Source organism: Bos mutus, chromosome 6 (genome assembly GCF_027580195.1).
Source record: "Bos mutus isolate GX-2022 chromosome 6, NWIPB_WYAK_1.1, whole genome shotgun sequence".
In the NCBI taxonomy this organism is placed as follows: Eukaryota; Metazoa; Chordata; class Mammalia; order Artiodactyla; family Bovidae; genus Bos; species Bos mutus.
Window position 1 is genome coordinate 94,556,274 of NC_091622.1, and position 25,727 is coordinate 94,582,000.

Below are 25,727 nucleotides of genomic sequence, written 5' to 3' on the forward strand. Positions count from 1 at the left end.
TTTGCACCTTTGCCAAAAAATCTAAAATAAAAGCTGTATTTGTATCTTTTTTATTTATTTCCTATATTGAGTATTGCAAACCATGAGTGAGATATATGTTTCCATCATTTAAATGTTCTTTAATTTCTTTAGTCAGCAGTTTTTAGTTTTCAGCATATAGATCCTACACAATTTAGTTAGATTCATAGGTATTTCCCTCTTTTATCAGGAGCTTTAGTAATACAGAAAATATTTGGTATCTAATTATTCATTGTTAGTATATATACTGATTGAGTTGTATGAGCTATTTGTATATTTTTGGATATGAATCCCTTATTGGTCTCATAATTTGCAAATATTTTCTCCCACTTCATAGGTTGTCTTTTTGTTCTGTTGATGAATTCCTTTGCTGTACAAAAGCTTTTAAGTTTGATTAGGCCTCATTGGCTTTTATTTCTTTTGCCTTGGGAAACTGATCTAAGAAAATACTACTACAATTTACGTCAAAAAGTGTTTTGCCCACGTCCTTTTCTAGAAGTTTTATGGTATCATGTCTTACATTTAGGTCTTCAAACCATTTTGAATTTACTTTTGTATATGGTATGAGGGAGTGTTCTAATGTCATTAATTTACATGTAGCTGTTCAGTGTTTCCAACACTGCTTGCTGAAAAGACTTGTTTTTTCTCCATTGTATATTCTTGCCTCCTTTGTCATAAATTAATCGACGGTGTGTAAGTTTATTTTGGGGCTCTCTATTCTGTTCTATTGATCTCTATGTCTGCATTTAAACACTTCTGAGTATTCATTTTGATTCATTGTTTAGTTGTATATAGTACTTCCAAATTATTCATCTTTGCATCTCACTCTTCATATTCTATATTTCTATAATGTTTCTCTCCATTTAAACAGTGACTTTTAATTTTGTATCAGGCCTCACAAATTTTTAAACTCAGTGCCTAGGAAATTCAAAAATGTGGCTTTTTATTGTACTAATGTGTAGTGTGAACATTCAAGATTCTGATGTAATTCTAGATTTATAGAGATTTATCAAGATTCGTTATAATTTTATATAAAAATAGAAAAAAGAACATGTTTCTTTACCACTGTTTTTCATCATTTTGCCTATGGGTTAGTTCAGGTATAGGAGGAGAGGATAGGGCTGGCAAAATCAGGAAGAGGAAAAGTTACTTCAATCTGAAGTCCACACAGACTTTGAACTCAAGAAAATGTGTTAGTAGGATTTGCTGTTGCTGTGGGGTTGGTTTGTTATGAGGTAGTCACTTTTTGCTGAATCTTGGCTGACTTTCTTGAAAGCAACAGTCAGCAAGTGACTAACCAGGTCTAGCAAGACTGAGGCCGACACAGGAAACCACAAAATGATGAGAGACCTAGGGATGCCCAAAGGAAGTCAATAGGGTGTACTCTAAAATTCTTCCAGGTCTTGGCTTACACAGTCTGCCAAGACCTCTGGAAATCAGTGCTAGTAGGAACTTGCAGCCAAAGGGCTCTGAGAGATGACTCTTAAAAACTTGGATGGTTAGGTTTACTTAAAGCCTGTTAAGTTTTTACTTCCAGTTGGAATTGTGCTCAAAGAGGTTTGCAGAGAGAGTTCTCAAACTTTTTGATGAATAATAACAGTTACTTGCTGATTATTCTCCCCAAGATCCATTCTCCAGCCTTCTAAGCCTGACTTGAGGTCCTCAAAAGCTGACCCATGTAGATCCAGCCTCATGTTCCAGTACATTGCCAACTAGTTCCCAGTTGGGTCGGGCCAACAGAAGATATTAACATGAAATTGAAAGATGTGAGATGAGAAAGACTAGGGTGTTGCATCCCTCCTCTCTCCTTGCTATGCCATGACCTCTCTGGCAGTAGCTTGTACTCCTGAGCTCTCCTCCAAGGTTCCAGTCCTTACTGGGCTATAGAAACTCTAATTCCTCTCCTAAGAGCTTCTTGTGGTGCCATTTCTGTGCGTTTCATTTTCTCATTTGTTCCCACAGCTGTGCCCACCTCTTTTTAAGTAATCTTTTCCTTTGATCCACTTGGCAGAATTCTGATTTCTGCTGGGTCCCTAACAATTACTACATTTTAAAACCTGTCAATATTTCTAAGTCTTACCATAACCCTGCAAGGTTAATACATTATTAACCAATTTACAGATAAGGTGATGGTGGTGGTTTAGTCGCTTAGTCGTGTCTGATTCTTTTCGATCCCATGGATTACAGCCTGCCAGGCTCCTCTGTCCACGGGATTCTCCAGGCAAGAATACTGAAGTGGGTTACCATTTCCTCCTCCAGGGGATCTTCCCGACCCAGGAATCGAACCCAGGTCTCCTGCATTGCGAGCAGATTCTTTACCAACTGAGCTACAAGGGAAGCCATAGCTACAGATAAGGATATAGACTTAAACCAGAAAAATATCCAAAGTCACACATCTAGTGAGTTAACAGAGTTGGGATTGAAACTCTAGTCCTTCTAACAGGAGTCATTTTCCTTGTTTCATTTAGGTTTAAAAACAAGTTAGCTCTATTTATATTTTTCCCCAAAAAACTAATTTTATTCAGATATAAGTCAGAGTTTATGTCTCTGTCTTATAAACATGTTGAGTAAGCTTGAGCCTTTATTTTGAAATAGAATTTGATGAAACTCACAAAGAAGTTGCTAAATTCAAGTATGGCATCCCTGACTGATAAGTTTTAATGACAATAATGAGAACAAAAGACATTTATTTAAAATAATAAGTGTGATAATCTGCTCTTGCCTGATGCTAGCATTAAGTCTTCTCTGCCCTGAGCTTTTTGCCAGATGCCTTTGGTTGCAACTCACAACCATTCCCAATATCCTTATCTCTATCTTTTTACATTTTAAAGGTTGGTTCTCCCAGACTTTGCAAGTATCTGTGGCCAGGGAATAAATAAAAACCAAAAGTATTTCCTTCACATAAAAGGAAAGAACTACTTTTCTTTGCCCTTCCCTTTCTTAATGGTGTGATGCCTGGAATTACGGCAGTCATCTTGTGATCATGAGCCAGTATAAGAATGACCCAAATATTTCATGGTATATTATTTACACTAAAAAGAGTATTATAATTTTATACATAATATGTATATATATATTCAATAACAAGCTGTTATACTCAACTTAAATACTGAGTTCCACAAGCCCTAAAGCCTCTGAGTTTTGTTGTTGTTTTATTAAATATGGACAGGACAAAAAGAATATCTATAAAATATGTGCCTGACATAAAAAACAAAAAACAAAAAAAACAATATGCTGTCCACCTAGGTAACCACAACCCAGCCTAAGAAGAAAAAAAAAACCCTCAGAGGAAACTTCTATCCTGCATTTTACATTTATCCATCCCTTGCTGTTTTAAAAATTCCCTTGCTTTCCCTTGTTCATCTCTATGCCCTTTGAAAGGCTAGAAATTGAAACATTTCCCTTTTTTTCACTTAAGTTGTTAATATATGCAACACTTAATCCCCAAACACACTTTACTTTTTCAAATGCAGTAAAGGTAGCCTGACAGACTCCCTTCCTCCTCAAATTACAAGGCAAAGAATGCGGTGGAACATTAAGAACAGGAAGGTGTTCCTTATATCGGTGACCAGAAAGCCTGAAGAGGGCAGAGAAGTGCATCTTTTCAGAGCTAGTTAGGGACACAGAGGTACATACAGGGTGGGGCAGGGGTAAGGGGAGAGAGAAAGAGAGAGGGGAGGAGAGAGACAGTGGTCTTACAGGTAATGTGGGAGGGGGTTGATCTTCGTGTATTTTTAGAGGAGCAGCTCCAACTTTGAGGTTTTGAAGGGCTTCCCCTGCTCCTCCCTCAGCGCATCCCTAGGCAGGCAGACCCCTGCCCAAGCCTCCCTCCTGAGACCCTGCATATGCTTGGTTGCTAAATGACTCTTCGCCCCGTTATCTCCTCACGGGATACATCTGTTGGGTGCCTTGCATCCTCAGCCCCGCTTTCATCTCTTCGTATCTCAGCACATTGTTTCCTCCAGTCCTTGTGCCAGGGTGGAAGGGAGCCATCCCGCCCGGCCTCGCTCTGGGATTGGCAGCGAATGAATGATTGGCAGCGGGCATCTCTGTCAGGGCTTTGGCATGCTGCGGAGTAGAAGCCCTGTGCTAATGAATGTCATCTACACCTACCAGATGTGCCACTGGGTGACATGCCAGATCTTTTACATAATGCCATTCTGCCGGACACGAGACAGCTGGGGGAGGGAGTGTCTTTTAATGCCTTGGGGTGGGAGTGAGCATGGCTTTTTTTTTTTTTTTTTTAATCCGGACTTCCCGCCACCACCCATACACCCAATCAGTTCCCCCTGCACTGAGCTAAAACCTATGGCTGAGGGCATCTCCCTCAGAGACAGCCCGGAAACTGGAGGGCTGGAGTTCGTTGGCTCTCTCCCGCATTCGTCGCCTTTCTTCTTCCTTGAGTTTCTTCTCCCCGCCCCCATCCAAATTTAGGACAGAGAATTTTTTAAGTTAAAAATATAAAAACATTGAAGCTGAAATACAAAAAAAAAAAAAAAAAGGAGAGGGGAGAAATGACATTCCCTATCCTCCGTGCCCCCATCCAACCTACGCTAAAAGTGCAAGAATGCACTCCCCCCACCCCCCCGCCCCACCACCCCCTTCCTTTTCCACCGTCCACCGGAAACTAGATGGTATTTATCCCCAAGGATGGTATCTTGTCAGTGTCTGTCCCACGTTCTGGCTGAAAAAGTTCTCTGGAGTGATGTGGAGGTGTCCAAAAATCCACGCCGTGTGGAAGGGACTGTTTCCTGGAGTGGGATGGACAAGGTGGGAGGAAAGGGAAATGAGAAAACCACTTCTGATGGGCAGCGGGTGTGTGAGCGTGTAAGAGTGTTTTGGTCCTCACACCGCCCTCCCCCCCTCAGCTCTCCACCCCGCGAGGAGGAGGGACTGCCACGCGGGTGCCTCGCTCGTTCGCTAGAACTCCGGGTCGGGACTGCCCCGGGATTCAAGGGGGGCTCGAAAGGGGGCAGGCCTCTGCTCCCCCTTCCCAGGGGCCAGACCCCCTCCCGCGCATTTCCCATCACACCCCCAGGCCTCCGCTCCCACGCCGCTCGGACCCCAGCCCCCCGCGCGCCCCGGGCCCAGTCGCCCGGCCCCTTCCCTGGCACCCGCACCCCCGCCCGCAGCCGAGGCTCCAGATGGCGGCTCCTCGCGCTCGGCTCGCGGCCCCCAGACGCCGCCCGGCAGCAGCCGCCGGTCTCTCCCTCCCTCCCAGCTGCTGCGGCTGCGGAGACGGCGACTGCTCGGCGAGGAGGGCGGGTTCCTCCGCCGGCTAGGCTTGGGGTAGGAGCCGGGCCGCCGAGGGGCGCGCCGGAGCTGTGCCCGCGGGGAAGGAGCCCAGCAGGCCCCAGGTGAGGAGCGCGCGGGGTAGAGAGCGGGAGGGGAGGGAGCCTGCCCGCCACCCTGGCACCCTCACACCACCTCCGTCTCCCGACTTCCCTCCCCCGCACCACCTCCCGGTCCCCGGCGCCGCGGGCCGAGCCGGCGCGGGACCCCAGCACCCGCGGGACCGCGGAGGTGAGCGCCGCGCAGCCGCCAGGAGGGGGCGCCCAGCACCCCGGAGCCCCTGCCCGAGGGCGGATTCCGCCCGGACGTCCCGCCCCGGCCCTTGTGGAAGGCTGTCCCGGCCCGAGAGGTGCCCCCTTCTGCCGGAGAGCGGTAATGCCCACCAACTGCGACCACCCGCTTCCTCACTTTTCTCCACTCTTCTCTCTAGCTTCCTATTTGCCTTTTTTTCCCCCCTTCTCGCTTGCCAGGTTCCCTTCCTTCTCCCCGCCTGCGCATCCTGGACCTTTCCTCTCCTTTCCCGGTCCCTTCACCCGCGCGGTCAGGGTTTGTCCGCCTCCTGGGGCGATGGGAAAGGGGGTGTATTTAGTGCCTAGGCGCTAGCTCCCCTCCGCAGGTGCATCCTGGTGGGCCCTCCGAAAGCAGCTCTGAGAATGGCGGTTCGAAAGGGTTGAGATCACCCTCTTCCTGACCTGGGTCCGTTGACTCACTTGGGGAGGGGAGTGATGCGTTTAGGAGCAGTGCTTCCCCTGAACACGGACTTCGGAATTCTCTTTACTGGACGAATGTGAAGTTCAGCGGCCTGGCACTGAGCCCTTTTCTCGCACCCTAGAGTCAGGACCCTTCGAGGGCATTTTCCCGTATAGAAAGCCCGATAAGACTTTAAAGTCTGCCTCCCCGGACAGTCCTCCCTGCGGTCTTCCATAGAAATTGTGCCGGTATCAGGGTAGGGGGGCGGGGGGGGAGGCGCTAAAAGGTCTCGGCGCCTGGCGTCCCCTCTAATTCCCCCAGGGCTTGCGCGCGTGCCCACAGGCCCCCTGCCGGTCCCTGCGCGGGACCGTCTGGCATTAGACCCCCCGAGAGTGCGTCCCGTAAGCTCCCGGTACAAATCCCCTCGGAAATATTAATCACAACCACCAGAAAATGCAAAATGTGTGCCCGCGCCGTGTCTGCCTTTTAATCCCGAACGTAATTCTGCAAGGCAGCATCAGACAGGGGCTCTATTAATCCCTTACACGAGCAAATGCAATCTCTGACCTACTAGACTTGTTTTCCTGCAATTTCACGAAGAGTTGGCCTCGCTTCGCCAGAGGAATACCCAAAGACAGAGAGAAAACCGTGAGAGACTGGCGACGCGACACAGCATCGCAATAATGGGGGTGCATGTCAGTCCGGAGGTGCTCCTGCCGTAGAGTGGGATCGCCGGCCCGGAGCCCTGAAATTCCTGTAGGGGCGGTTGCGGAGTGGGCCGGTGTGGGGAAGGTCGAGTGAGGTAGGCGGCAGGCGCCCGGGGAGGTTGGAGCCCAGAGGAAATCCAGTTCTCCTTCCTCCGAAGCCTTCGGACACAAATGACCTCCTCTGGGGCTGACCCGTGGCAACGGCGCTAGGGCAGGCAGAGGGGGTCAGCTCGCTAGACGGAGGGGGTCAAGGTTTCAGCCCCTGAGGCCTGTTCCTCACACTTGAGATTTCCCTCTCCACCCTTCTGTCGTTCAATCAATCACGTTCCCCGTCTCCCGTTTTATTCAAAACCGTCTTCTAGTTCCCTCATAATCGTAATTTGCACCATTGCTTTTTATCTTTGATTAATTAGGAAATCGAAAAAGATAATGGAGGGTCGGGCCAATAAATTAGCCTCAGGAGCCGACGGACGGACGTCTGGGACTGCTGTGTGGGTGGGCACCGTCCGCGGAGGCGGTTTCGGGGCGGGGGTGGCTATGGCGCCGGTCGGACAGGAAGGGGTTAAGCGAAGGCGCGCGGTGCCTGCAGATAGGAGAGACCCGCTCGGAAACCTGCCCAGTGGGCGCGAGCAAAGACTTCTCCCGAGTGCACAGTCGCCAGTGATGTTTAGTTTTTCCTGTTTGGGTCTAGAGAGGGAGAGAGGACAAGACTGGGATAGGGTGAGGGCGGGACTCCCTATTTCTTCCAAAGACGCCTCCTTTTTAGCGGCAGAATTTGGTGTTTTCAGGTTGGGGTCTATTTCTTCCGGAGATGGAAACTTAGATTTACTCTTGCATCCTTTCCTTCCCTCTCCATTTGCCTACTGGTCTGAAAGAGGGTGGGAGGAAGGGAAGAAGCAAGGGAAGGAGAGAGAGAAAGAGATTGAGAGATTCTGTTAAGATCAAATCAGTCACTCCCTGGCCTCCTCACGTGGAGCTGTTCCCGGCCCTCTCCCAGGCGCCCGGCGGGTTTCGGATTCTTCTTTTCGCCCTCCGCGAAATCGATCACGCCTCCCAGACGGCTGAAGGGGGGCACTTTGCCACTCTTCATAGCTTCGTCCCAGCCTCTTTAGCTTTCAATTGAAAACCAATTAAAGGTTTCTATAAATCTGTTAGTTCCCCTTTTATCTGGAGACCCCTGATGCATGCGATATTGCCCTTTAGATGCCTCTTCCGTGTTTTGTTTTACAATTGTTGTATCAATATAATGCCGCCTTTCTTCTCCTGTCTCTATAGATACAGATACACAAGGCAAACCAAAGCTATTCAGTCTCCTCATTTGTCCAGCAGCCTAACAGTGGTGCCCTTTCTCTGCTGCTGCTCTCCCTGCTTCGGGAGCAGCAGTTATGGTAGAAGCAGATGGCTACTGATTGGGGGAGCTTTGTGGCTCTAATACTGAATACTTTATGGAAAAGGACTTTAGCATGCTTCGTTGGGCAGAGGAACAAGAGGATGAGATTTATGGCCAGGAAAAATAAATCTTTTCTAAGTTGCAGCTCCTTCTCACCAGTTGTTGCCTTTGCCCTGGAATGGGGTTGGGGGGGGGATGGGGGGGGTGGGCAGTGAAACACTGAGGATATGGTTTTATTTCATTTCACTCTCCTTTCTATTCCAATGCTTTTTAGTCAAGGTCTTAGAAGAGAGCAGAGGAAGAGAAGTTTATGAAATACCTTAGATTGCTGTTGCTGCATCAGTATTTTCTGCCCTTAAGAATAAAGCAGAAGGGTATGGACTTGAATGCTGTTTGGGGCCATGTTTCCCCCGATGGATTGTTAGTTCCTGGTACAGCATTATCCTCCATTATCCTATTATCTATGGAGAACAAAAAAACATATCAGTGTTCCCATCTGAAAAATCAGAGGACCCTGGTATTGAGAGGATGAGGCAAGTGATAAAGCATATGATGATATAGGTGTCTGAAAGGGTCTGAGCCTTAAAGACGACTAAGGGATACCTATGAATGTAAGCTCCTGGACTCTAAATTGAATTTTCAAGCTTTGGAGAATATATAGATCCCATCCCTCCATTAAAGGCCTCATTCACCCCCAAGATATTTCACCCCTGTATCTTCCCCTCCCAGAAGCCAAAAACAGAATGTCACACAGAAACGCTCTTAACATGCCTACTGGCAGCCAGGTGCAGAGAGATGGAGGCCAACCCCAATTCTGGGTCTCCTATTCCATTCCCAAAGACCCTTTGTCTCAATATTCAAAATGCCATTCTCTACTCAAGACACATTTGTTGAGCATCTTCCATGTTCTAAGTTCCTTTTCCCTGCCTTTCCTATTCTTTTACTTTGTCCCTAGAAACTAAAGAGGAAGAGCCAGAAGGAAAGGCATGTAGCTTTCAGAAGTGTCACCTAATTTACTGCCACAAGCTGCCTCTTCCCCGTGGTGTGCACTACCACCCAACATGGCCACATGCACCTTTACATTGTTCCTCTCTGAAGAGGATAAAAAGATTAGGAGAACTAAGATTAAAAAACTGTATTTACCCAGCATTTCAAAGTGGCAGACACTGAGATGCTTTAAATAATTAACTGTTTAGGCTCTTACCATGTGCTAGACTAAATGCCCCCAACAGGCTTATCACCTTTAATTCTTACAACCCTTTGAGTTAAGGATTATCAACCCTAGTTCACAGATCCCCTTCCTTCACAGGAAACAGGAGAACAGAGAAGCTAACCCAAGCAACTGGGCCAGCTGGGTTCTGAACCCAGGCTTGCTTTTACAATAGTCATGGTGACTCTGAGACCAATGGTGTTTCTGCTATTTTCCAAACAAGGAAATTAGACCTCAGAGAGGTTAAGTGTGTGCTCAAAGACACACAGGTAGTAGACTGCAGGCTCGGGGTTCAAATCTAAGTGTTTAGGATCCCAAATTTTGGTCCAATGGTTCCAGGACCCTTCAGAAGAAAGAGCCCACACTGACCTCTGTTACCTGTCCCTGCCCAGGCAGGAGGGTTCATGAGACTGTAGGCCTGGGGCAAAGGCACTGCGACTGAAGAGGCCCGAAAGCAGCAGGGACCGGGGCAAGGAGGCTTTGCCCCAAGCCCTGGCCTGGGACTAGGGGGCGCCGTGCAGCCCACAAGGCCCCGCGCAGACCGCGTGTGGACGTTGGGGGCGGGGCCAGGGTGCGACCACGTGGCTGAGGCCCGGCTGTAGTGCAGGTCCGGCAGCTATAAACGCTAGCGTGTGTAGGGGAGGTCCAGGAATGCCCACCCGGTCTCAGGGCCACCTGCTCCTGAGCCCCACGGTTGCGCCTCAGCCCTTTGTGGAAGAGAAAGGGCCGCGCGGCTCCCAGGCCCTGAGTCCCGGTCGGGGCCGGCAGCCGGGGCTTCAGGTTCTTCTGCCCCACCCGGCTCTGGCATTCTGGCCAGGGCACTTGAGTCGGTCAGCGCTGAGTTCCCAAGCCCATCACCCCACGGGGTCGCGCTGCCCGGATTTGCCCGCGTTTCCAACGTGCGACGCTGCCAGGTCTAAAGAAAAGACTCAGGCCGGAATGAGGGATAGAAGTCCAATCTCCCAGGATCCTGCCCGAAAAACCGCTCGTTCTACCGTAAAGTCTGTGTTTGGGCCCTTGGGGATCCCTGAACACCTAGACACATCCCTCATACCTTCTTACTTTATCCTCCAGGACTTCCTTCCTGTTAGAAACATCGAGAAATCCTCAGCCTTCACTGAGTGGCTTTGAAAGCGGGGGCACAGTACAATTCTTAAATTTTCTGAAAGGGAAGCCAAGGCAGTGTTACTATCAGTAAGAGTAGCAAGCACTGAAATAGGTGTTTAATGTGTGCTAGGCATTTTTCTCTGCGCTTGCTAAATATCAACTCAGCCCTTACAGTAACGTCATAAAAAGAGCTGTCTTTATTACCCTTGGTTCACAGAAGAAGGCCTAAAAAACGGACGGGTTAAATTCCTGCCACGCGTCAGGGGTCAGGATTCGAACAGAAGTAGATAGTTGCTCTGATAGAGTCGTGGCCTAAACTTGAGTTGTTGGTGGCCCTTCTCGGGTCAGTTCTCTAGACGTCTGAAAAGAACGTTCCTTTATGAAGGCATTGAGACCTCTCTGGGACGGCCAAGGCTGAAATGAAACTAACTCCGGCTCTTGGAAGTAATCCCTTACCATCTGCTCAGCAACTGGCTTTCCAAAGCGCGCTCGCCCTGGTTTCCTCACTGAGTCCTCCCCGCGACCCCGGAGGCAGCTCTGGCCAGCCTTAGTTCGCCCGAGGAGAAAATCCAAGGCTGGGAAAGGTCACGGGCAGCTCAGCTAGTAAAAGATCTGAAAAAGGGGATGGGGGCGCCGTGTGAGGACCGCCCAGAGGGGCGTGTGGGGGGTGGGGGGAGCTGCGGTACCCAAAAGCCCAGCGCTCCAGAAGCCTTACCACAGGAAAACTAGGCGCTTAGCAGGAGGCCAGAGTTGGCGCTAATTCCAGGGAGGCGGTAGGAGACTGGAGGACGCAGAACACTTGGAGGGGAGGGGGCTTAACTGCACTTCCTCCCACCTTAGGCCGGGGCGTGTCTGTCCCCGCACTGGGAGCGCTGCGTGTCTTCTTGCTCAATGTGGCCGGCTTGCTAGCGCTGCTTCTGAAAGAGTAACCCTCCACTGAAAGCTTGTCTGGTTCTGGCCAGTGTCACTCCAAATGTGATGGGAGTGTTGTCTGCCCTCTGTGTACTGTCCGGGTAAGGCTCTCTTTGGGTCCATCGTGAGGAGACCTCCTTAGCCCACCAAGTTCATCTCTGTCATTCGGCTTTCTCTGCACTCATAGCTCTGTCCCCCTTTACTGAGACCTGCAGACTGCTGCGGGGAATCCAGATAATCAAGAATTGTCTTAGGCTAGCAAACATTTCCCTGCCTAGCCTTGAGGCCCAAATGTCTGGTCTAACTCAGCTGTGAGTGGCTTTAGGGATAGAAAAACTAATTCAGTCCCCCAGATAAGAAATGGAACTGGCTGCACTCTCAGAGCATTGACTTTCGCCAGGACATTTTCACAAGTTCAGAAGCTCCTTGGAAACTTCCTAGTATGTCAGTCAGGTAAACTGACTCTAGAATGTAGATAACACTGTGAGGCACCTGATTACATACGCAAGATACTTGAGTGATATATATAAAACACATTCTTCAGAACTCTATTGTTTTGCTTCTCTGGGAGCAATTGCTTTCCTGTATGATGTCACATATTTTCTCAAAACCATCTTACATGAAAACATGCAACAAGAAGTGACTACTTTGTAGACATGCAGCCAAGAAAAATCTCTCCTTTCCCCTCGTCCCCCCCCCACCCCCCCCCCCACATATACATGACCATGTCTGATCAGGTATAAAATTGTTCAGACAGAATTGGATTCTAGGTCTTCAGGAAACTCAACATTCAGGTCTTTAAATTCAGTGTATTTATTCTTCTCAGGAATTTGTGAATTTTTTTTCACAATTCTGGATAGTATTTATTTTTAAAGTATGGGTTTTCTTTAAAACTTTAGAGGACATTATGAATTATATCTTGGTTACCTTTATATTACATCACCAGAAGACTAGCAAATCAATGTGGAAGTTGGCTTTTCAGTAAGAAAGTATTATACAAGAGAACAAATACAAGTTTCAGTCCCCCTGCCTATCATTTTTGCCACTTTGTAATGTACATGCAATATTGCCTATAGTAGTGATGATATTACTATTGTTCGTGACCTACACTGATCGTTTTTTAGTGCTGATGAAAAAAACTCTAGGCCTTCCATCTACTATTTTGGGAGACATTCCCCCTGTGGTGCTAGATTAATACCCCCAGATTAAATTATGAAATACATGCAACTCATTTGAAATCATGAAAGATAATTTTCACTCAAACAATCCAATTTGCAAGATGACCAGGGAAGCAGTTTGTGTATGAGGACGTAGTTTGTGAAAAAATTAAACTATTTCCAAGGCTCTAACAAAGTAATGTGAGTCGTCCCTGTTGTGGTGAGTGATGGATATCTATTGCCCCTATCCTTTTCATTCTTTTTCTTTTTTGCCTCCCTTTTTGTTAGAGAAAATCAGATGTCTCCTCAGGCTTCAGAAAAGTATGCCATGGACAGATTCTTAGCTAGAAAGTCCTGGGTGTGCATGCATTCTGACAAGACCCCCTTCCCAGGAGAGGAATGCTATATGCTGCTCAAAGGTTAGCTGTGATCAGGTGCCAGGGAGTCAAATCTGCCTAGTATGAACCCACTATTTCAGTAAGCATCTCTTTTAACCTAGGAATCAAACTGGAGTCTTGTCTCTTGAGGCTCCTGCATTGGTAAGGTGGATTCTTTACCAACTGTACCACCTGGGAAGCCTAAAATAAAGGGGAAAAGAGGTAGAAGTCAGGTGCTGAGTACTGGGATAATTCCCTTGTCTTGGCTGTGTAAAGAAATTTGATGTAGAGCCTCTCAACTTGGTGGCATTCCTAAGGCCTAGAGTCAGTCTTCTCAAAATCTGATGATCCCTCCAATCTGAGACTGCTGGACACCCCTTGGTCCCCTATCTGTCTGGAAACCCTGACCCAGAGGATAAGGAGGGGCTGACTATGGCCCTGTCTACATTTTCTTCCTCTTACCCTACTCCACCTTGGAGAAGGAAATGGCCACCCACTCCAGTATTCTTGCCTGGAAAATCCCATGGACAGAGGAATCTGGTGAGTGGCTACAGTCCATGGAGTTGCAAAAGAGTCTGACACTACTTAGTAGGTAAACAACAACCCTACTCCATCTACTAAGGTATATTCAAGGACTGTATGTATGATTCTGGGGAGGACTTTGTAGCCTGAGGATTAGACGGAATATTCCTTGCTAGATCTCTAGATAGTCACCTGGGAGGGGTATAAAATCTGAGAGAATGCAGGGGGCCAGGATACTGGATAGTAGATCTGGTTCACGGGTTACATTCACACAGGTGAGCATGAGGCATTCAATTCATTTAGTGGTTGCCTTCAGGATCACCACAGTTTCCTTGCTCTGCTGGAAGTCATTTTCAGAAGCCCTTAAGCCAGCTGACTACGATTTAGATCCAGGAGAGAAAGTGAATTGCACAAAGGCTATCCAGCTCTAAGCTGAACTCCAACAGAAGGAAGGGCAAATGGAACTTGAGATCCCTCAGAGAGAAGGTTTTACGGCTATAATGATGATTGCAGTTGTAGCAACAGGATTAAGAACAGTTACCATCTATTGAGAAAGAGGAAGAGCCAAAGAGAGAAAAATGTGAGTGAGGAGTAATGATCCCTGCAGTTGGAAGCTGGAGTCCCTCTTCACAGGCTACAAAATTATCCATCCTTTGAGTCTCTGGCTGTCCTAGAATGAGCCTAGGAAACATTAATTCATTTATAACCTATTGAATCTGCTGTAACCCTTGGTGAGGAACAGACCCAGACTGATTTTGCCATGAATATTTATATAAAGTAAAGTGCCCCCTCCCCATTCCTGTAAACCTTTATCCAGTTCAGCCAATTGCCTCTTCTTGCCTCTAACTTATCCCTTAGAAAGTTCTTTATCCTCCTTGGTAAGGCTAGGGCAGTGCAGTACCCCTCCATGAAATTCCTTAATCTGTCTCCCCCAATCTCCCCATAGCTCCTTCCAGATACCTCCCTGTAGGAAACTGATATGTTTAGGAAAAAGTCTCCACCATCTATCTGCTTCTTTGGCATCATCTTGTCTTCCAGTGTGAAAATATATAATATTATATACCTATATATTTCAAACTAAGTCTTTGCTGGTGTAGTGATTTGGAGATATGATTGGAGGGAGATGAGCCAGGACTTGGAAAGGGAGAGAGAAAGAAAAATAATGTTTCATTCTTATAAAGTAATAATCCTTCTGAGTGAGTTATTCTTGGAGACTTTACCTGCCTCCTATCACACAAGTTGAGATATTTGAGGCCCTCTTTCTCTACCCTGGGAGGAAAAAGGACATTTCCATTGTAACACTCTCAAGTATCAGATTTCCTTTCTTACCCTTTCTCCACCCTCTCACTTAGGTCATAAAAGGCACCGTCTCAGGAATCATTCATCAACCTCTCTTCAGCCTTCTCTTCCAAAACAATACTGCAGTTGTCTACACATGTATTTTCTGCCATAACTCCAAGAAGCCTTGTTAAAGTGGGGCAAGGCAAATACCCTCACTCTTACTGCCATCCCTCTAATAAGTTAATTGGAAATAAAATCCGAAGCAAGAGAGCTCTGAATATATGCACAAACCCATTGTTCCATGTGAATTAGATAAAAAGTATTGACCGAGATATATTTTTATAGTACTGTTTGAGGCTGAATAAATGCCTCAACCCTTCATTTAGTATCAGTGAATTCCAATAAGTAATAATTCAGGATGATTTCAAAGTGGTTTATGCACCATTTTAGCCCATAGATTTCTAGAGAAATTAAAGTAAGTTGTGGATTTTCTTTACCTCCAATTAACAGTTTTCACTTAGGTCACTTATACTACCTAACAAAATATGCTTTACTTAAAATACTAGAAAACCCTCAAAGTAGGAATTTGAAACTTACTATATTTGTGGGGTTTGTTGTTGTTGTGTGATCCATCTAATACATAAGACAAACAGTTGGTTGGATTCATAAAATGTAGGAATTTTTTAAAATTTGGGGACTTTTATGTAAAATCAGTAGGGGAAATCTAATTAGGGGGCAAGATAAGTGAGATTGAGAGAATCAGATAGCTGATTCTCAATACATCTCTCTCCTCTTTGATGTGTAGAATCTTAGTTATTTTCTAGCCTGACATTTGGAAAGCCAAGCTCCCTCACCCCCAATTTCAGTGCCAAAAACATTTATTATTTTATACAGATTGGAGTCTAGGTTTCAGTACCTCAAAGAAGACATAGTCCAAATGCCCTTGATATTTAAGAAAGGAAAGGCCAGGGAAAAGAAAAATGCTTTCTGCCATTTAGATTCTAAGGTTTTCCAGAATGCTTTTATTCCGGGGTAGATCTTTTTATACTTACAATATGTAAGATTTTTTTTAAAGCGGTTTGCATGGACGGATGACTTTTCCTGGGAAAAGCAAACTTCCTATTCTCTTAAAAAACAAACAAAAACAGTAAAAGAAGGCCCTGAGGAGTGTTTTGTTCTACAGTTTGGGAATTAAGTTTGAAAACACTGCACTCCCCCACTCCCATTCCCCATCCCTTGCCACCTCCCCCTGCCCCCCACACACATTTTTGCTGTAGTTTCTTAGGGACCACAACTCTCTTATGGCTACTTCTTTATCTTAATTTGCTGTTGTTTACACCTTCTTCCTTCTCTGAATTCACTTAAGTGAATTCTAAAACACTGCAAGTTATTTTTCAGATGTTTGAGATAATTCTTTTGACATTTCTAATCCCATCACCCTTTCTTTAAACAAGTGATGAGAGATGCTTGTGTGTGTGTGTGTGTGTGTGTGTGTGTGAATGAGATGAGGGGAATAATGAATGGAGCATCCAGTTATAAGCCAAATGGTGACTTTGGCTTATAACTTTGAAGATTTTTATATAGACACATATGAAAACTCTCAGCATTAAGCCTTGGTCATTACATGAGTTGCCCTTAGCCAAACTATTTTAAAGTGTGGACAAGTATAAGAGAAAAGATACGTTCAGATGGAAGGCAACTGCAGTTTGAGGTTTCTTTGAAAAGTTGATAACTAACCTGAAAATTAAGGGCGAATTCTCCCTTTACTTCCTAGTATATGGAGATTTTGCAACTTTTCTTTCTTCAAGTCAGCTTAGGCAATGGGCCCTGTCTAATCAGAAGGATTCCGAATTTATGTGTGGGGGGCGGGGAGCGGGAGAGCAGGGAGCGCGGCTGGCCAGGGCTGGATGAAAAGAGAGGGGAGGAGCGGGGGTGACAGGAAAACTCAGTGGGAAATTCCTCGCACTGTTTTTTAATTTCTCCTCTGCAGAATTCTTTCCAGGCCTCCTAGTACTGTGGGAGCCAGGGGTAAAGATGCTCCGTGCCTGGTTGCTTCACTGGGTTCCGGAGGGAGGTCTCAGAGCATCAAAGCACACACCTTTTCCTTTTAAGCTGCTCTTCGCCAACCCCCAATCCACTTACTTTGTTTGAACACAGGATACAAACTAGGCTGTCTCAAGTCCTGGCCACTTTAACTGGCTACTCGTCCGATTTATCCTAAAGCTAATGGATTGCCCTCTTCAATGTAGTGGTGGCGTGGGTGGGGCTGAAGGAATAGGACTGTCTATACCACTCAAAAGGTCTTTCTTCCCTTAGGAGCAGAGAGAGTTGAATGTAAAAAAGAACCCTGAGACCCCCCAGCGAAAATGTGTGGCGGAATCCTGCAGAAGGAGTCAACTTTCAGGGTGTTAAAGACTTCCAGTCATTAGCATCAGCTGCTGCACTAAAGGGGCAAGCCAGCGCCTCTAAGTGGCTTAGCGCACAAACGAGGCTTCCGAGACGGTCTCGGCCACTCCATCCGCTCTTCCACCACCTGCTGGACGTGAAAAGCTCTCCAGAGCCCACCTCGGTAATAATTTTTACTTTTAATTCACCTTCCCCAACCCCGGGGGTCTTAGAATACCGGCCTCTCCTGGCAGGGGACCCCCTTGGGGACTAGGCGGAACGCGCCAGGCTGAGGGCGGAAGCGCAGGAAGAGCTTGCGTCTCGCAATCTGGGTTTTCTTTCCCACCCGTCTCCTCCTCAGCCCTTCTCCCGCCCGGTACTTGTGTACTGGGCCCAAAAGACCCCTGTAAATCCCCTTCGGAGGTCTGGCGGCGTCTCTACTCCATCCCTCTTACCCAACACCGTGTTCAAGGAAGGACTGAGCCAAGTTTTCACCAAAGCGCATCCTTTTTGAGTCTTGCTCTTAAGGGCTTGGTAGTGTGAGCGCTCCTGGAGAGCGCTGGTGAGGGTTTGTCAACCCCCTGGGCAACTAGCTGCGCGTATCAGCTGCGGCTGGAGGGGCTAATCCACAAACCCCCTTCCCCTCCAGAAAACTCAGACTCGGGGAAATGCGCGCGGGGTCCTTGCTCGCTCTGAGTGAACAACCGTTTGCCAGGGGTTCTCCAGGTGCCAAGAGAAACGGGAAAAGGCCCTCTCCAGGTCTTTTTGGTACTTCCCTTTCCGACCCCCAAGCTGATCACCGCCCCCAACCAGTCCCAGAGGGCCCAGGCTTTCGGAGGAGTTGAGCCGGGCCGAGGTCCGAGAGGCGTTGCCACATGGGGAAAGAGCTCAGGGGCTGCGCGGGGCGCGGGCAGGCCGGCGAGACCGCTTCCAGGCAGGCGGCGCCGCCGGAGGGAGCGCCCAGCCCAGCAAAGAGTTAAAGGGAGGGGACGTGGGCTGTCACGCGTCATTGGGCAGATTATGTGCAGCAAACAAAAAGTGTGTGTCTGCGTGCCAGTCAGTCACTGCATCGGGCCCATCTGTACAACTCTCTCTTCTCTCTCCTCTCCCTACTCTCCCTGGTTTCTCTCTCTGCGTCTCTCCATCTCTCCTCCCTTTAGGCAGAGCCTACTTGACAGCAACACCAACACCTCTCGACATGGAAATACACTGATACAATAGGCAAAAGAAACACTCGTCTGCATCTCCCGGTTCCAGGTGGCCTTATTGGGGCGGTTTGATCCTGACCTTATTCCTGGTAAGTCTCTTTGCCTTGATGAGGGTGGGGGAGGCGGGGGGGAGGAAGACAGGTTTGGTGGGTAGAGTGGAGAATTCTGTCCTCCGTCTTCTCATTATCCAGAAGAGGGGGAGGAAATAATTGTGGAGGGGCTTGCTACTGCCAACAGGGTTATACAAAGGGAGGGGCGGGTGGAGAGCACTTTGCCCAAGAAAAAGCCAGCGACTGGGGCGCGCGCGGCCGCCAGACAATGCCTGCCTACGGGGGAGGGCGAGCGGCTGGCAGCAGCGACGGCTTTCGGAGAGCCGGGCCGACTCTGGGAAGATGCTCCGGGCGGCTGGGAACCCGGGCCTAGCGGAGGATGCAGAGCTGCGAAAGGCTGGGCGGCGAAAGCGACCGTGCGCGGGCGGCAGAGCCCAGGCTCTCGCCCAGCGCTTATTGTGAGCGGCGTGAGGCTCGTGGCGGCCGCCGCGGCGACGCGAACCCCTATTAGCGCGGCGTAGCGAGGAGCTTTTCACCGTATTGTTAGGTAGGACTGCATTTTAATGACTGCGTCCCTGCTGTTGCCCCAAGTGACGGGGCGACCTCTTGGCACAATGAGCCGTTTGTGTGAAAGAGACTTTTAAATGGAAGAGAAAAATTGGGGCATAAAACGCTGAATTGAGGAAACTGAAAAGGAGAGAATAGAATTCGGTTGAAAAGGAGGTTCTGAGAGATGCTGAGAGATTTCAAAAAATGTATTTAAAAGTGCAGTTGGAGATCAGAAAGGCTACCTTGGGTGGGGTAAAATGCCCAGAGGTAAATGCTGGAGAATAATAAAGGGAGTTTCTACTTTACGGATATTTTCTCTGATTCCTCTCTGGCAGATACAGCCCATACTTGATATTTGGAGGAGATAGCAGAATGAATGGAAAAGAGGCTGACCAAAGTTTCCTGCTCTGTTAGCTGGAAAAGGAGGGGGGGGGCACTACCTTCTAATGACATTTGCAAGATTAACTGGTTAATAGACATTAAGATAAAAATGGACATTGCCAATATTGTTCCAGAAAGAACAGCTTCTTAGGAAGAGAATTGGGTTTCCCTTTCCTGCTAACTGTACAAAATATACTTAAATATCTGCCAATAGCAACATTATTGAGGAAAAATCAACTTGGAGGAATCTTCTAATCAGTCAGCGAAAGTGAACAATGCAATTAGTTCAAAGCTGCTTTAAATTTTACATATGATTTGTTTGTTTTTTGACGATAAGTCTTGTAGTGGGGGGGGTGTCCAATGGCAAAGGAAGGAAAATGTGTCTTTATGACAGCTTAATAATAAGAGAGCCCACCACTGGGGCATTACTTTCTGAATTGCTGCAGATTAAACAGCTGGAGAGCCTACTGAGGTCTACTCAAGCGGGGCTGCCCCCTCTTGCCCAGACAAGGTCCGATCTGGGGGAGCAAACATTCACCAGTCATTACACATGCAGTATTTCAGACAGGGGACACTTCAGTCCTGCTCTGTACCTGCTCACTTCATGAGGCACATGCGACTCTACCCACCCCCTTGTATAACAAGGTAACTGGGATTCACCCTCATCCATAAATAAGCATGTCGAGAAGAAAATAATTACCTCTGCTTGCTGCTTTTAATTAAAGCCTCGGAGGGACAGTGTTGGATTATGGTAATGAGCAGACACACGTCCCCTCTTGTAGGCTGCAGAGAAAGGTTAGCTGACAGGGAATCAGTGGCCCTGACACTCCACTTGAAATCCATTCGCCATGCTCCGCTGTCTCTGCCTGCTCACTAGTGCTGCTCCCCTCTTTGGAAGAAAAATAAGATAAAAACCAGCTCCCGGACACCCAACTCAATACACAAGAGTAAAGGAGAGGAGCTTTCCCCTAAAGGTTAGAAGTTTCTTTCCGTCTAGAAAGTCTATAGGCTAGCAAAAAAAAATCCTTTTGTTCTCCACTTCTCTCCCCCTCCCCCCCAATCCTGTCTCATCCTCCCCCAAGGTAAGTCAGAAAACATTTCCTCTTTCCTAGCCCCGCTTGTCTTTCTTTCTAGCAGTCGGTCCACCCTGAGCTCCCCCATCACAATTCTCTTTACATTTTTAAAGGAAAAGAAAGTACTCTTCCTTGGCATCTTTGTCATATGCCAGATTTAATCTGCCATCGGCTTTATTTTTGAAATAAGATCAATGCAAAAACCAAGCAAATTCAAGAAAAATCTGTCTAGTAGTCAGAACATTCTGCCTGGATTCAGGAAGGCAAAAGGAGGAATGTAAATTCGCTTCAACTGTCCTATGTATCTGTCTCCAGTGATGGAGGATTCGGGCATCCAGCGAGGCATCTGGGAGGGAGATGCCAAGGCTGTCCAGCAGTGTCTGACAGATATTTTTACCAGCGTTTACACCACCTGCGACATCCCTGAGAATGCTATATTTGGTCCCTGCGTCCTGAGCCATACTTCCCTGTACGACAGCATAGCTTTCATAGCTCTCAAGTCCACAGACAAGAGAACGGTCCCTTATATCTTCCGGGTAAGTCTTGGTTTATGTTCTGTAGGATATGAGGGTAATATCCTCTTAAAAACAGACTAAGAATCATTCGAATAACAAGCTGAGACAGGTTCTACATGTAGAAAATGCAGTGATACATGCAATTCTATTTTACACACCAGAAATTAGAAAAGGAAAATCAAACTCCAGAGTATTGTCAACTGATTTTTGGGAATAAGTGACAAAATTAGATTTTGAATGCCAGATGTATCTAAATCAATGCCTGGATTCTGGGCTTTCCTGAAGATGAACACCACTTCCTTAACTCTGTGGGAAATTTCACTAGGATTGAGGCTATTTGTAGGCTAAGTGCTTCCTATAAGTACTTTTCTGTAAATATTAGGTGCATTCACCTTCCAATCCCAGAGGCCTTCTGTTCCCTGGAATATTACTCTTTCTGGTTAAGCTAGCTAGTGTCTAGAGTTTGTATTTAAATACAAGTGTTGGTGTTTTGACAATACAACATCATTCCAGCCATATGTTTGAGTGTGAAAAGTCCTGTCACTTCCTATTCTTTCTTTACAAAGAACCATTAGTTGTTTAAGCAAAAATAAGGAAGATGAGCAAAAGTCACAAAATAATTTCTAAAATCTAAGTTTGCTTTTCACTTCTAAAACAGACAAAATTCCACATACTTTTGCAATGTGGGATAATCTAGAAATCAGTTCTCAAGAGCTTAGCACTAATTTGAATTGTAAAAAAAAAATTTGCTATTTGGTATTCATCCAATATATAAAAAGACAGGACTTTTCTGGTGGTCCAGTGGTTAAGGCTCCGCCCTTTCAAAACAGGGGCACAGGTTTGATCCCTAGTCTGGCAACTAAGACCCCACTACCCCTTTGGCTAAAACACACACACACACACAAGCCTGACAACTTAAATAATCTGTATAATTAATGCAGCTTGCCAGGGATGTTATCTTGCCTGCCAGCTGCAAACATGAGGATGGGTGTTAAGTCGGGTCAAGTTTTTGGAAGCTTGATCTCAGATAATAATTCTTAGAGAAATAATAACAGCGGAAATGGCCCTGGCTCCTTTGACTTCATTCCCTCACAAGAGTCTCCCTCCCTCATTCCCTTCCTTCTTGTATTCTTTCTTTTCTCTAAACTGTAGGTAGACACTTCAGCGGCGAATGGTTCCTCCGAAGGTCTCATGTGGCTGCGTCTGGTCCAATCAGCCAGAGATAAAGAAGAGCAGAACCTTGAAGCCTATATAAAAAACGGACAGCTGTTTTACCGCTCTCTCCGCAGGATTGCCAAAGATGAGGAGTTACTAGTTTGGTACGGGAAAGAACTGACCGAGTTACTCTTGCTCTGCCCCTCTAGATCCCACAGCAAAATGAATGGTAGGTTGGCTCAAGACCTGCGTCCGGGCCCTTAGCTAGCAGAGGGGCGGAGGGTGGGGAGCGTTGGGGTCACTCTGGCGCCTGGGCGAGCCTTCCCTCCTTTGGGGTTCCTTGTAGAGAGCTTCTGAGATATAGTCTGGGGTGAAGCTGGGACAGCTAGGTGAGGATGAATCGGGACACGCTAGGCTTAATTCCTGCACTCTCCTCAAATCTGGAGGGAAAGTTAGACTAGGTCTTGTCCGATGTTCTTGTTTTCAGGCACTCAGACCCTGAGAGGTGAAAGAGGATTTGTGGAGGGGGTGATGGCAAACTGGCCTAGAGACGATGCTGAGTAATCGTGTGTGTGTGTGTGTGTGTGTGTGTGTGTGCGCGCGCGCGCGCGCGCTGTTTGCTCACTAAGCAGGGTCGTCCCCTTACACATGCCTGGAGTGCAGCCAACGTTTCCAGTTTGAGTTCCCCTATGTAGCGCATCTGCGCTTCCGCTGCCCCAAGAGACTTCACGGCGCTGATCTGAGCCCCCGAGAGGAGCAAGGCGGCAGCGTGGGTACCAAGGATCACGGAGGCGGCGGCGGCGGTGGCAAGGACCAACAGCAGTCGCAGGAGGCACCCTTGGGTCCCGGCCCGAAGTTCTGCAAAGCCGGTCCGGTCCACCACTACCCGGCCCCCTCCCCCGAGAGCGGTAACCCGCCGGCGGCTGGTGGCGGCAGCGGCGCGAAGCCGTCCACGGACTTTCACAACCTGGCGCGGGAGCTGGAGAACTCCGGGGGCGCCAGCAGCTGCTCCCCAGTGCGGAGCCTCGGCGGCGGCAGCGGCCACCAGGAGGCGGAGCTGAGTCCCGACGGCAACGCCGCGGGCATGGGCAAAGGGAAGAGGAAGTTCCCGGAGGAGGCAACCGAGGGCGGCGGCGCGGGCCTGGTGGGGGGCCGGGGCCGCTTTGCCGAGCGGGCCCTGCCGGCCTCCAAGGAGGACCTGGTGTGCACGCCGCAGCAGTACCGCAACTCGGGCAGCTACTTCAGCCTGGAGGAGAACGGCCGCCTCTTCGCGCCTCCCAGTCCCGAGACGGGAGAGGCGAAGCGCAGCGCCTTCGTGGAGGTGAAGAAGGCGGCCCGGGCGGCCGGGGGGCCGGAGGAGGCGGCCGCTGATGGCGGGGGCGCGGCCGCCGAGGAGCAGGACGCGGGCGGCGGCGGCTCCTCCTCCACGCCCGTGGCCGCGTCCCCGGCCAGCACCGAGAAGCTGCTGGCCCCGCGGCCCGGGGGCGCGCTGCCAGGCCGGCTGGAGGGCAGCAGCCCGGCGCGGGGCAGCGCCTTCACCTCGGTGCCGCAGCTGGGCGGTGCGGGCGGCGGCGGCCCAGGCGGCGGCGCGGGCGCTGGGGGCGGCGCGGGCGGGGCGGGCGGGGGCCAGGGCGCAGCGGCGGACGAGCGCAAGAGCGCCTTCTCGCAGCCGGCGCGCTCCTTCTCGCAGCTGTCCCCGCTGGTGCTGGGCCAGAAGCTAGGCGCTCTCGAGCCTTGCCACCCCGGCGACGGGGTGGGCCCCACCAGACTGTACCCCGCCGCCTCCGACCCGCTGGCCGTGAAGCTCCAGGGAGCGGCGGAGCTGAACGGAGGTTGCGGGGCCCTGCCGAACGGCGGCGGCGGCGGCGGCGGGCTGCCCAAGCAGAGCCCGTTCCTCTATGCCACCGCCTTCTGGCCCAAGAGCTCCGCCGCTGCGGCGGCCGCAGCGGCGGCGGCTGCGGGGCCCCTGCAGTTGCAGCTGCCGTCGGCGCTCACGCTGCTGCCGCCCTCGTTCACCTCGCTGTGTCTGCCCGCGCAGAACTGGTGCGCCAAGTGCAATGCCTCCTTCCGCATGACCTCCGACCTAGTGTACCACATGAGGTCGCATCACAAAAAGGAGTACGCCATGGAGCCCTTGGTGAAGCGGAGGCGGGAGGAGAAACTCAAGTGCCCCATTTGCAACGAGTCCTTCAGGGAGCGCCACCACCTCTCCAGGCACATGACCTCGCATAATTGACACGGAAAGGACCTCCGCTTTCCGCTCGCGCGCACGCACAGTCAAACCACCTGCAGGAGCAAACACGCGAGGACATCCACCACCTCCTTGTGACCGAAAACATCACACCCGGAGACACTCGCACACACATAGGCACACACACGTGGTCTCCAGCAACCCTTACATCCAGATGTTTACCTGTGACCTACACCACACACACACACACACCCACACACACACACACACACACACACGAGACAGGATGGTGGATTTTTGATCGGGTGGGTTGTTTGAAGGGTTTTCTTTTGAATGCACGCATTTTCACTTTCCCAAAAACAAAGGTACATTTTTTAAAATGTCATATATTGCAACATATTGATGCATTTGTCATACGTTTCTACTTAAATTATTAAGCACTTACGGTTTAGATGTAATAATTATATGTAAGGGCAAAATTTATTTTAGATATAAAGTAAAGGAGGAGGGTGAGATGCTTCCTGCGTTTCTTGATTACAGTTTGTGTTCTTACAAAAATAAGCAAAACAAATAAAAAGGAGGTAACCATTCAGTTTAAGTTTCCAGGGGGAAGTGCATGTATCATGAAATGATTATGGACTTCAATGAAGAATGTCATCATTATGTAAATATGTATTTTCTTTTAATACAAAGTGTAATTTTGTGCCAGTGAAATGGAGTCTGAATAGTTATGTGTTTCTTTTATCCCTGGAAAGATTTATTAAACTTTATAGATTATCTGGGTATGTTGGATGCTTTGACAATAAATGACTATTTTCCTCAAAGCAATTATCGGGAAAGTGTTTTAAAATGTTTTTTGTAGCTAAAGGCTACACTTTTGAGTGCGTGCTCAGTTGCTTAGTAGTGTCTGACTCTTTCCAACCCTTGGTTCCTCTGTCCATGGGATTATACTCTGAGTAGATACCATGTATTTTCATTGAGCCCCTGAAAAGAAGAAACTGCAAAAGAGAGGAATGATAAACCCTGCCCCACTTGTATTATTTACTTTAAGCCAATTTTGAGCCTAAAAGTGAGAAGACAAGGTGATTATTGGGAAATCTTTATCTGGAAAGTGTTGCACTTCTTGATCAAAGCACAAATCATTTAAACTAAGATGCCTGCCATGAAGCTAACCAGTGTCTGGGATGTCAACATTTTCAGCAGCAGGATAAGTAGCATCTTCACAAGTGGCCAAAGACAAATGATTTTCAGACCTGGATCAGGGACAACAGGTGAAAAGCCCATTTTTGGTTCTTACTAGTGATGCTTGCATGGAGGGGTATCTTGTGCTCTAGAACCCTTTGGCTTTCTGTCATTAGTCATTAAGAGACCCTTGGGAGAGTTTCTCCAGAAACTAAGGTGAAATGACCATGGTAGTCTATGTATTGCAAGGCCCTCTAAAGTTCTGAAGAGCTGCACAGCCTCTGGAAAAAACTAGCCCTGAAGTATTACAATACAGACCTAATAAATTTCCTCTTCTCCCTGCCCTTCCTCTTATGAAAAGTCCCTCTGTACTCT

General features: G+C 48.3%; 1 protein-coding gene across 3 annotated transcripts; it reads left to right on the forward strand.

The window, feature by feature from the left end:
- The first annotated feature begins 4,888 nt into the window (after positions 1-4,888).
- Positions 4,889-24,998, forward strand: PRDM8 (PR/SET domain 8). 3 transcript variants are annotated; one of them, XM_070372570.1, is made up of 6 exons: positions 4,889-5,375; positions 16,980-17,232; positions 18,209-18,345; positions 20,625-20,845; positions 21,977-22,208; positions 22,609-24,998. In XM_070372570.1, the coding sequence occupies exons 4-6, from the start codon at positions 20,627-20,629 to the stop codon at positions 24,213-24,215; spliced, it is 2,058 nt and encodes a 685-aa protein (XP_070228671.1). In that variant the 5' UTR covers positions 4,889-5,375; positions 16,980-17,232; positions 18,209-18,345; positions 20,625-20,626; the 3' UTR covers positions 24,216-24,998. The 3 variants fall into 3 exon arrangements, with proteins under 3 accessions (XP_070228671.1, XP_070228673.1, XP_070228672.1); XM_070372572.1 differs by having other exon boundaries at positions 4,890-5,375; positions 22,612-24,998; XM_070372571.1 differs by lacking the exon at positions 4,889-5,375 and adding an exon at positions 5,430-5,682.
- The last annotated feature ends 729 nt before the right edge of the window (positions 24,999-25,727 follow it).

What these genes read in the sequence shown, in the direction of transcription:
- PRDM8 (XM_070372570.1), top strand. Translation starts at nt 20,627, where the DNA reads ATGGAGGATTCGGGCATCCAGCGAGGCATCTGGGAGGGAGATGCCAAG. An exon ending in CGGTCCCTTATATCTTCCGG is followed by an intron (nt 20,846 to 21,976) that starts GTAAGTCTTGGT and finishes TCTAAACTGTAG; the next exon opens with GTAGACACTTCAGCGGCGAA. An exon ending in ATCCCACAGCAAAATGAATG is followed by an intron (nt 22,209 to 22,608) that starts GTAGGTTGGCTC and finishes TTGCTCACTAAG; the next exon opens with CAGGGTCGTCCCCTTACACA.